The sequence below is a fragment of the Neolamprologus brichardi genome, chromosome 5 (genome assembly GCF_056152115.1).
Source record: "Neolamprologus brichardi isolate AB-2024 chromosome 5, ASM5615211v1, whole genome shotgun sequence".
Taxonomy (NCBI): domain Eukaryota; kingdom Metazoa; phylum Chordata; class Actinopteri; order Cichliformes; family Cichlidae; genus Neolamprologus; species Neolamprologus brichardi.
The window spans coordinates 5,765,000-5,777,153 of NC_142108.1; the positions used below are offsets into that span (position 1 = coordinate 5,765,000).

The 12,154-nt window shown below is 41.8% G+C and overlaps 1 protein-coding gene across 3 annotated transcripts in view; it reads left to right on the forward strand.

Annotated features, from left to right (window-relative positions):
• itpr1b (inositol 1,4,5-trisphosphate receptor, type 1b) overlaps nucleotides 1-12,154 on the forward strand; it is an 80,095-nt gene that overhangs the window by 44,882 nt on the left and 23,059 nt on the right. For all 3 annotated transcript variants that reach the window (XM_035905036.2, XM_006784730.3, XM_035905037.2), the window contains 6 exons: nucleotides 1,979-2,163; nucleotides 7,996-8,179; nucleotides 8,526-8,788; nucleotides 9,897-10,097; nucleotides 11,551-11,661; nucleotides 12,018-12,113. In XM_035905036.2, the coding sequence (XP_035760929.2) occupies nucleotides 1,979-2,163; nucleotides 7,996-8,179; nucleotides 8,526-8,788; nucleotides 9,897-10,097; nucleotides 11,551-11,661; nucleotides 12,018-12,113 (1,040 nt within the window). The remainder of the gene's footprint in view (nucleotides 1-1,978; nucleotides 2,164-7,995; nucleotides 8,180-8,525; nucleotides 8,789-9,896; nucleotides 10,098-11,550; nucleotides 11,662-12,017; nucleotides 12,114-12,154) is intronic.

A 12,154-nucleotide genomic window follows, 5' to 3' on the forward strand; every position in this document is an offset into this window, starting at 1 on the left:
AAATGTTCATGCTTTTTTAATTTGTCATTTATTAAAATTATAAATATATAATATTTTTTATAAGGCAGCACGGTGGCACGGTGGTTAGCACTGTTGCCGCACAGCAAGAAGGTCCTGAGTTCAATTCCAACATCAGGCCGGGGTCTTTCTGTGTGGAGTTTGCATGTTCTCCCCGTGTTTGCGTGGGTTCTCTCCGGGTACTCCGGCTTCCTCCCACCGTCCAAAGACATGCAGCTTGTGGGGATAGGTTAATTGGAAAATCCAAATTGCCATTAGGTGTGAATGTGTGAATGAATGTGAGTGCGAATGGTTGTCTGTCCCTGTGTGTTGGCCCTGCGACAGACTGGCGACCTGTCCAGGGTGTACCCCGCCTCTCGCCCTATGACAGCTGGGATAGGCTCCAGCGCCCCCCGCGACCCTGAAAAGGATAAGCGGAAGCGAATGGATGGATGGATAAATATATATTTTAACTCAAAAGTACAGTTTTTAAATTTAATGTTCCTGAAACAACAAAGTAATAAAAAAAATAAATATATCTGATTGAGGAATCACTCATCTTTGGAAAAGAGAGTTTATTACAGAGAAATGTCTCTTTCCAAAATAATATACATAATAATATACTATACGCTTCTTCTGGGCTATATTCTCAGCAGCATATTAAACATATCAGGTTCCCATAAGGAGAATCATGTGTTAACGGCTGTCTAAATGACTCGGGTAAAGTTTGTAGCATTCCTGCTTGTTGTTTTTGTCTGCTTCCACTTGTCTTTGCACTAGGATGATGTCGGAGTAAATGTGCAGTCATATTCATTGTGTTCCCACTAGTGCTGTCAGCGTTAATCTGAAATGACGTTAACGCCACAACACGGCAAATATCTGTTAACGAGCTACCGCGGATCGCCGTGCGTGGGGCTGGACAGCGTCAACACGTTAACGAGCTAACTGCGCTAACGCAGTAGTTCCCACCCATGTAATTGAGCATTGCGTGGCACATCCAACATACTGTTTTACTTTTGTCCATGACGCGCTTACCACCAGGGTCATACTTCACATGAAGACCAAAATAGTTCCAGATCTGAATGAGGGTGGGGGAGGTTCAATTTGCCATGTTGCAACGAGCTTAGCTTCTGTCTCGCTAGCTTGTGCTGCGCTCAGTGGATCTGCGCTTGACAGTGCAGCCTAGGCGGAGTAGTCGAACGCAGATCCACTGAGCGCTCAACACAGACAGCATCGTCAGAAGGAAAGTTGATAAAATAAATAAAAAAATGTTGTATTGTTGCACCCCTAATAAATAAATATATATACATACACATATATATATATATATATATATATATATATATATATATATATATATATATATATATATATATATATATATATATATATATATATATATATATATATATATATATATATATATATATATATATATATTGACAATACACAAGAGGAAGTAAGCTATAAGGCTTTTTTTGTTTTTGCCCAATCGTCATTAAGTTGACCTTGAATACCTTGGTGGGGCTAAAAACTTTTATTCAATTGTTTACCTGACCCCACTCTACATCCCTACAAAGTTTTAGCAGACTTCAGTCAAAACTTTTTAAGCTGTCATGTTTACAGACATAATGTCAGAATGATGTTCACACTACGGAAAACATAATGTCCTTGGTAGAGGTAATAAGGGTATAACCCAGTGTTTATAGTATCTCTCTGGTTATTCAGGTTGGTCTGAAGGCCTGCAGTAAACTGTTTTGCGTATGCACTAAATACCTGATACTAACAGTCACAGTAATCCACCTGTATTCATGTTTGATATCCCACTCTCTTTGTTAGTTGAGCTAGTTTACAGAGTTCCTAAATAAATTCTGCACTAAATGTTCCCTTTCACTCAGTGTCTAGATAAAGCTGCTGCTCTTTGTACTTTGATGGAAACAGTGAAGGGGAATGATTGGACTTCTGACTTCTTTGCCCTTAGTTGTCAGCTCTGGGGTCGGAGGTCGAGGGGAGCTGAGCTTAGCGGAGGTCCAGTGTCACCTGGACAAAGAAGGGGCTTCTGATCTGGTCATTGACCTCATCATGAACGCCACCAGCGATCGGATTTTCCAAGAGAGCATATTGTTAGCCATTGCACTCCTGGAGGGTGGAAACACAGTCATTCAGGTAAGTGGGGGGGAGTGGGTCACAGGGTTCACAAGTAAAAGTTCAGCACTTACAAGTCTAACCAGTAATTAAATGCACTGAAGCCTTTCCCTACACAGAGGCATGAGCAGAATCTCAATAAGATGCTATCTCATGTGTTCACCCGCAATGTCAAGAATTTAAGTCGGTGCTGCTCTGCTGCTGTCAACGTAAAACAACAGAGACTAAAGATGCCTTCAGGCACATATTTGTTGTCAGAGTGTCCGCCTGGCTGTATTTTAAAAGCTCGACTTCACAATGATGCAGAAAGCATGTTGTTGTCACATTTTCTATGTTTAAAAAAAAAAAAAAGCTCAGGCCAAGAACCAGAAAGGAAGATGAACAGTAGCCTGCTGGGAGATGTCCGAGCTGTGCAGCCAAGCACGTCATCACCTCTCTACTGTCAGGCAGGGGTTGCTACGGCAACACTAACTCTTTGCAAACCTCACAGAAAGCAGGTTGAGAGTGGAGACAACCACTGTGTACTATTGCATTATTTCAGCCTTGCGGTGTGTCTGTATGTCTGTGCGTGTGTGTTTGTATGTGCATGCTGCTCATAAGCTGTCTATCAGAATATTCTGGTTTTGTGGTTTATGCATGTGTGCTCTCGTATTTGTGTTGCATAAACAAGGCTGTTGCATAATAGCCTCCTATTTGCATAGTATCGTTACCTGACAAGGCCTGACTTTGTATGCAAAGGCTCTCACATGACTCCTGTTACAAAAGCTGCTGCCTCTCTCTGTGTCTAGGTGAATAATACACAGAGCCCCAGTCCTTCTAACAGACTTCTATCTGGGTCATGTTTTGCTCCTTTTAAGAGAGCAATGAAAGGTGTGATCCTTAAAGGCCTCGAAAGAGAGCCGTTAAATTTCATACAGTCTTTGCGGCTACCTTTGGAAAGACCTGTAGCTTTCTTTAGGATTGCTTTTGTAACTTTTTAAAATCTGGGCATAATTAAAAAGCTTGATGTCCACTACTGAAAGCAGTCTGTAGCTTACTTTTGTTGCTTTAACTGCAGCTTTCAGTGAGTCTCTTGTGCACATTACAAGTGTAGAAGCAGTTTTGAGCCGCTAGTAAATGTATACATTTCTACCTGTGACACCTACTGTGACGAGGCCTACACTTGCTGGTACAGAAACACCTCAAAGTGAACTTGATAAGCAAAGCAGTTCATGATCTTGAATAAGAACATTTTTATCAAGTAAGGTCCTGTTTTGAGTTAATGTGTTTTTCTGCTTCCTTGGAATGATGCTGGGACAAGTAAGCTTTGTTGAGGAGTCATGTATGATCCAAAGTTAATTTACAGCATATCAGCAGATGCATCACATTTTCCTGTCTTACACAACGATTGGTTGCCTGCCCTTCTTTTAGGACAGAAGGGTTCTTGTTGTCTAAATGAAAAGCAGGACAACAACATGGCCCCAGATTTCTCCAAGAAGGCTGCTTGTTTGTTTTCTAGGTAATCCAGGTTTGTAGCATAGCCAATGGAATTTCTAGAAAATAAATAAATGAAAGAGGGAGAGAGACACAGAGAGAGAGAGCACGCTTCCTTTGCTTCAGTAAGGGTTCACACAGGGCCCAGAGCTCTGTGTTAGCTGGACTTAATATCACAGCCCTGAGAGAAGGAGTCAATGTGTTAGTAAAGACAGAAAGAAATGGGTCATAGCACAGTCCTACCTATCTTTTCTCTTACCCAGGCGTGTCTGTCTGATGAAAATAGAGCTTTAGAAACTGGAGAGCTGAAACATCATGCTTTCACCGAGTCGTGGGAATCCAATCTAGGCCTGTCAAGATATGCCAACTTTGTTTAGTAACACCTAGGACTCACTGATGTCACCGATGTACCTCATCAAACACGCAACTATTGGTAGATGAACAAAAGATGTTTTTGATGCATTGTCAGTACATTTTTAAGCCGTTTTGTATCTGCATATCTACCCAAAGGGCAGAGCTGTCACCAGTAAGTCAACCCAGTAAGTCAACCCCGCATGTGTTCAGCAGTCACGTAGTAGGCGTCTCACAATGTTGGCCTAAGTGAGAATAAGATCTTCACTTTCAATTACATAAAGTGACAACATTTATTTTAAGTAAACAAAATCTGCCAACTTTACTTCTGTAAATTTTGTCTGACAATAAAATGACACACTGCCTGTCTTGTGCAGCATACATGCTGTAGGTCTAACATTACTTTTTGATGTACATAACTCTCATATTATGACCAAAACCTGCACAGCTCACCCTGGACAGAGTAACATGTTGCGTGACATGTATGCTCGTGCCCTCCAGGTGGTTCAGAGATGAGCAGTAAAACACTGTGACAGCCCCTGAGTAATTTTCAGCATGCACACAGCAAAACTAGAGTGATCATAAAACCTCACTCGTGCATACTCAAATGCACACTTCATGAACACATGCACGCAGCCATACTGCAGGTTATACTTAGAGACTATAAAGCTTATTTGATAAACAGCCTTAGAGTTTGTGGGAGTGTGTGTCTATGTGTTATGTAAGAGACGAAGTGTAAAGTCTCCGCTTCTCCGAGTCCACCATCCATCTTGTGATCGCTGTCATCAGGACCTCAGATCCCTAACTGTCACAGGCACGAACAGGTGCGACTGCTCTTACTCAATAGGCTTGTTGTGGCACACCGCTGCCCTCAGCCCCCTCCAAGTGTGATTTACCCCCTCCCGCCTCTCCTCGGTTCAGTTTCACTTCACAGCTACCTCTTGGAAAGCTTTAAAAAGATTCTGCAAAGTGAGTTTCCAGGCATCGGTGCCCTCAGCATACCAGCTCTCGTTTAACTGCGGCGTGGGCAAGGAAATTACTGTTTAGATCCCAGTTTATAGTTTATGAAGGTCCAATTATTTCAGTCCTGCCATGTGTACCTTTTTCTTTCAATCATTACTTGCTGAAGTCACTGCATACATTTTTAGATTGTGTGGATGGTTGCTCGTGCAGATTTCTGAGAAAACGCAATCACGTGTAGATTGGTTTGATTTAAACCTGCTATCTGGCAGTCTTGTTATAGCTTCAAAGAGCAGATCTCTGTGGATACCAGCTGGGCGGTGGCAGAGTACGCAACTGAAGCCATCCAATAAGCACAGAGATGGCTTTGTCACTCACCAAGGTGTCAGGCTGCAAAGGCGGGAGATGGATAAAAAGAAAGGGAGAGCTGGTGGTATAAACAGGCCTTACATAACCGGCTCGTGTTGATGCCAGAAGCTGGGGTAGCAGCTGACGGGAAATGGAGGGAAAAGTAGAAGTGCAGAATAATCAGACAGGAGGGCCTGCTGTGCTGTCCTATTGATTCTGTAAGATAGGAGGAAGATTTCAAGTCAACCTAAAGCAGCAGGATCAAAACTGCTTCCAGGAGGCTTATTGGCTCTTTAGTGGGAGACGTTTAAACTGCCTCAGATGGCAAAACAGAGACTCACTAGGTGATGGCAGTTTTCTCTACAGAATGACTCAGCAGTCAGCAAAGAAGCTGCAGCTAGGCAGATTCTTCAAAGGGTTATAAAAGTTGTAACCGGGACTTTTTTTTAAAGTTAAAATCTTTCAATTCTGTCTCATCGTGGCACACGATAGCTATCTCTGCTCTCTCTCTGCTAGGAAGTAAGCCACAATGTGGCAGTTAGCATGTGGTTGGACCTGTACTCTTACTCTCTGACTGCTTCCCAAGTACACAGATAAGACAAAACTTGAGTTCACACCCAAATAATTTACTGCTTGCTCCACCTCCAACAAGCTGTAGCTACTCAGCACCGATAACCAGATCTAAAGCCTTATTGTTTATGAGGTCCTACAATCCAGCAATAAAGATGCGATCCATGCCAAAGTGTTGCAGTACAAGTGTGAGAAAGGATTTAACTCTTTATATAAACCCATTTCATTGTCTAGGTGTATCCTTGAAGACTTATTAGTGTTGCTAATTTAGCCTGCAACATGTGTATAAATGATTATCTGAGTTAGGCTTGAGATCCTGTCATATTGAAGGAAATTGGACTCACTTATTGAGTGAATTGCCATCTAACAATGCTGATTTAATAAGTACATCTTCCTGTCAGCTACAGAGCTGCAGAGTTGCTTAGCAAAACAGCCTTTAACTTCTAAAAAAATCGAAATATCTAACAAAGGAGTGTGAGTAAGCAACTTACGCTGTCTTTTGACAGTTTTTAATGTTTTTAACATGTCACAGATGTCCAACCCTGACTGTGTGCAGACAGGAAAACAGCTGCTGCTTGCTGTTCAGTAATAATAACAAGCAAGTGTTGACAAAATAATTTTCTTCACATTAGTGGAGAAATTGAGTTTTTATGGCTGCAGTCATGAGTTCTGTTTAATATAGTTATCTTGTAAAGCTGCTGTCCTGGAGCTGTTGTTGGGAGAAGTCTGCCTGCTTGCATAAGTCTGACTTTTAATCAGATCACTATCAGTGAATGACCCTCGTCAACAACACGATGTTAACGGCTTGAAAAAGAAACTGTTGCATAAAGGAAGGGAGGGAAACAAGTTGAGTGCTCTGCTCCTCTTGGGATTTGAGTCAGGTGATTTTTGCAGAAAGATGTCTCAATAGTTGTCTTGATTTTCTGCGCATATGTTGCTTATCTCATGCAGTGAGATAAGCAACATATGCGCTTGCTTATGTTGCATGTTGTACATCAGCAGTACAACATGCACTGCTGATGTTGTACTGTTTCTATGCTTTGCTCCTTTTTTCCTCAAACTTAACTGAGTTTAGCTAAACCTGGAAAGAGTCTTATGTAACAGACTTTGAAAGCTGCCTCAGAATCTCAGTACGTGATAACTCCTGCTTGCATCAACCCCACCTCCCACTTTCGGACCCTTTCTCCACCTCCCTCTCACACCACACGCTCACTTCGTGCCGCTCTGGCAGTAAAAAGTAGGGCAGGGTTTTCCTCTCTTCCTCTCCCGCTCCCATTTTCTTTCCCCCTGCACTGCTCGCCCTCTGCGGCTGATGTAACAGTGTTGGCGCTCTGTGCCCTCACTGTAACCACTCAGCTGATTACAGGTCTTATGTAAGGAGGGATTGTTGAGAGGAAAATGGGACAGAACATATGAGCCTGTTGCAGGAAAAACAACAGCTCCATGTAACAGGGCTTTCAAGCCAGATTGGCCTTTGTGTAGCCGTAGGTCGCAGAATATTTCCTTTGCTCCAGTATGAGTAAGAAGTTTTTGAGGAAAACGTCTCGTGTTTCATATTTGAATGCTTATAAAAGCAAAAAGTAATTGCTTTTTTGCTGTTAAACAAATGCACTCAGCACGAGTGAGCCCTACTCTATGAACACGTTTATACAGCTGTGTGCATTTTCCTGCTTACATGTACGCTCGTGTGAAGTACAGGTTGCAGGACAGGTTGTGTAGTTGCTTCTTTTGGTGTGTGCATGTTTTTAAATGTGGCTGCATGCTAATCCCAGAGCTCGTCTTCGTTTCTGCCCTTGGTCATATACTTGTGCATGTTAAGACCCATCTGAGTACTCTGGGTGCCAGAAGCAAGTTCTGATAAGGGGCAGAGAGCAGATAGTGTAAAATCAGGTGAGCCTTTAAAGCATGTTTTCCTGGCACTGTGAGAGCAGGATTATATAACTAATTCTCACTAAACCTCTGGCTAAAAGCGCTGCAGAACAATTAGCAGAGACAATGATAAGAAATGCCTAGAAGAGATTAAAATGCGTTTAAAATATTGGTGTAAATGCCGATTTTTATGTAAACACTATAAGGTAATTAAAAACCTATAAGGAGATTGTCTGAGCGACTCGTATTATTTTCTTTCTTTCTTTTGTGTCTCCACCCCAGAGGTCATTTTTCCATCGTTTAACGGGAGACAACAAGTCTGAGAAATTCTTTAAAGTGTTTTATGAGCGGATGAAGCTGGCCCAGCAGGAGATCAAAGCCACTGTGACTGTCAATACCAGTGACCTGGGCAGCAAGAAAAAGGACGAGGAACCACCAGACAAAGACACACCGGCACGCAAGAAAGGTCCGACAAGTGTTGCGTTACCAACATAACAATAGGCTAGAGAAGGAAGTGTTTGACTGCATTGTCAAATAAGTCACATATGACACTATGAAAAACTGGAAAAGCAAACCTCTGCTGCACTCTTCGTACGAGGCAGTAAATCCATTTCTTCATTATTAATTATACCCGTGTACCAAATTATTATTTATTATTTATCACATGTATCATTTCTACATATCTCTGTATGTGTAAATGACAGCAAGGATCAGTACATAAATTCTTAACTTGTCAAGTGAACAGTCATTGTAACCGTTGTCTTGTCCAATGGTCTGTGGTGTTTGACTGCCTCTTCTTTACCTGTGGTTAGTGAAAGATATGCCGGTAGTGGCGATGGTGACTGAGGAAGTGAAGGAGCAGCTAGTTGAGGCCTCTGCGGTCACCAAGAAGGCTTACACAACTTATCGTCGTGAGGCCGAAGCCGAAGAGCACCAAGCTGCAGCTGATGGCTCTCCTGTCCCAACTGCTGATAAGAGCCAGGAAGAGGGCGAGATGAGCGTTACCATCACTATCATGCAGCCCATCTTGCGCCTCATGCAGCTGCTGTGTGAGAACCACAACAGAGAGCTGCAGGTCAGCCATCATCAGACCAGCTTGTGATTATAAGTCCTTTATTTATATATACGACACTTACTGACACTGTCACTTTATCAGTGCTGGTCATCATGCCCTTTGCTGCTAAAGTATTTATACCTACACTCTATAGCCATTCTCCATACTGGTACTCAGGTTGTTTCACTCTACTTATCATATTATTTTATTACTTGTTATTCTGTTTGTTTAAAAATATATATATTTATTACTTAAAAAAATCTGTTTCTTCATTATTTTGGTTCTTTTCGCTCGACCGTGTGAACATAATTTCGTTCCACCTCATGTTAACATGATGCGAATGACAATAAAGCTCCTTGAATCCTTGAATATATATACATATAATATATAGGCTGCCGTGGGCTGATGGGAGCGGGGTTAACTTTTTCTGTCCCGTGTTCTGAATTTCAGTCATCACACCATCTTATACAGAAATGAAACTGTTGAAAATAGGCACCAGTTGCAGAACTTCCTGACACAGTCTTGTATGTGCTGGTCTGGTTTCACTATGATGAGTGTGCTCGTGTTTGGTAGTGGCTAGCTCCGGCAGCCCAGACAGAAAACTTCCTGCTTGCACTGATTCTTGCACTCCAAACTGGGACAGGCCTTCATTAAATGCTGGTTGGCTCTGTGCCGTCTCTCCCATTCTGAACCTGTGTGGGAGCCAGATATTGATTTACCGCTAGCCTCGCTGCACAGATGATCAGTTCACTGAGATGTTTGTGTTCTTTCCAAAGATGTCACTGCAGTAATTGTCTTGCTGCCGTATGCAGTAGGTTTGGAAAAGCCATCACGACTTTTTATATTTAGTTCTCACGTCAGCGAGAAAGAGAAAATGGTTTAGATTACCTAAGTAGAGGAATTTTTCTTCTGCCAACCATCTCTGCAGATTCCGACACTCTCGTGAATCATCTCATATTAAGTCTCTTGGTTTTACCTCATGCCACATCACATACATTTTAATTTTGTGACTAACTGTTAACAAAGTGTTTATGTTTCCCTACAGCGGCTATTAAAGTTTTTGATGAGATGAGTCCAAGTAAAGAAAGATTCCACGTTGAGTGTTTATTTTCATGTTGTCCTTCTGTAGAATTTTCTACGCAACCAGAATAACAAGAACAACTATAATCTGGTGTGTGAGACTCTTCAGTTCTTGGACTGCATCTGTGGCAGCACCACAGGAGGACTGGGGCTTCTGGGACTTTACATCAATGAGAAGAATGTAGGACTTATCAACCAGACTGTGGAGAGCCTTACTGAATACTGCCAAGGCCCCTGCCACGAGAACCAGGTAACACACTGTACACCTGTGTGCAAGATGAGCTTTTTATATTCTGTAGCTATCAAATCGATTGCCGGCTTTGATCGTGATGTTAGTTTTGTTTGAGTTCTCTGTTGTCAGGAATGTGTCAGGCTCTTGTCTTTCCTAAGCACACTAACACCAGCCTACTCCGGGTAGGACGCCTCTGTTTGTTCTTTGGCATAGGTTAGTAGTCTTCTCATATGATGGCGGCATCCTCTGTTCCTGCTGCTGTGAGGTCATTTTTATAACAAGTGTGAAACTGGCATGACTAAACAAGCAACTGGCTAAATACAGTCTCTGTTTGAACTGATTCCAGTTCCTTTGCACAGTGCCAGAGGGGCATTGCCAGACTAAATACAGCGTTTTGTTCACAAAGAGAGAATAAACGGGAACAAGTGCTGGAATTCTTTTTATTTATGCTTTGCATGTTCTGTTTGTAAAATTGTATCAAGTCACTCCAAACCATTTGGCTCCCACACTTTTATTGTTCAGTTCTGAGGTGTGGTACATGTTTAACAGCTCGTGTGATTTATGAGTCTGAAGCCTCCGAAAATTTATGATATGTGACCTGCCTTGTCACTACCTTACCGTGCCGGGAATGAAAACCTGAGGGCAATCTGATCGGTGTGAGTCAGGCTTCAAATGAAATCTGGAACAAAGTTGTTTTGTTTTTGTTTGTTTGTTTTTTAATGCCCTTTTTTTGTCATCCCACCTGTTTTCTCCAGGATGTTGATCGTGCCCTCTGCCCATGACGCTCTCAGAAAAGTGATTCTTAATCTCAGTAGTTTCACTTCCTGGTTAAATAAAGATTAAGAAACTCAATTGAGTGTTTTATAACACTGCGTGAAATTTACAGTCGCTGAAATTAGAGTGAGAATTCCTTCAAAGAACATATGAGATGTAAATAATGTTGCCACTCTCACCTTTAGAATGGTGCTGGTTGTTTTCTAGATACCACCTGATAGATGGTTCCAGATTTCTTGGATAACTTACTGTTGTTTCCTCTTCTTGTAATTCACTTTGTTAGTGAATACATAATCTGTTGAGAGACCCGGTTAATGTTGTCTTTGAAGTCGGCACCTTATAACTGGCTGTAGGTTTGTGACAGCTGTCACATTGCATGAATTTGTGATGCACTATCAAATTTGCCATTTCAGACATAAAACCTTCCAATTCGTCCATCTCGCACTTATTAAAATCTTTATCTGTAAGTGTGCATAAGTACAAATAATAGATGCAGAAAAAAGAGTAGAGCTTGACTCACAGGAAAATGGATCAGACTCTTATCTTATTACTGCTAAAGAAAAAAAAATGGTCTGCTGTCCTGCTGGTTTTACTGATTATATCATGAAAAACACCAACAGCAGAGATTAAACATTATTTTTAACCGAGAACTACTGTCAAGCTTGTGTTTTGCCATTTCTTTTTCTTTGCTCCTTAGAACTGCATTGCCACACATGAGTGCAATGGCATTGACATCATCATTGCTCTCATCCTGAATGACATCAACCCCCTTGGCAAGAAGAGGATGGATCTGGTGTTGGAACTCAAAGTGAGTGTTCTGAAGTGGTGTGATACTTTTAGTAATCCGTCTAAAAGGTGTTATTTGATTTGATTATGCAGGTGTTACATGTCTGTAGGAGAAGTAATGTGGTAGTTATGTCATTAGACTGTGTCAAAAGCTTTAGATACAACATTCAAATTCATGGAATTGCAGTAGCTGACAGTAGCTGAAAGTAGAACGCCTCAAAATCAGGGCAGGGCAGCACGGGTTTTTCCTGTGCTCCATCACAAATTGCATAAGTAAAGCGTGAAAGAACACTTGCATTTGATTTACTGTCTCTGGAAGTCTGGAATGCTGACAATCAGGTAAAAAAGCCAATCTGTCTCTTGTCATCTTTTGCCTAGAATAATGCCTCCAAGCTGCTTCTCGCAATTATGGAGAGTCGCCATGACAGCGAGAATGCCGAGAGGATACTGTATAACATGAGACCTAAGGAGCTGGTATGTGTGCAATGCAAACAGTTGCATAGTAACAAGCAGGT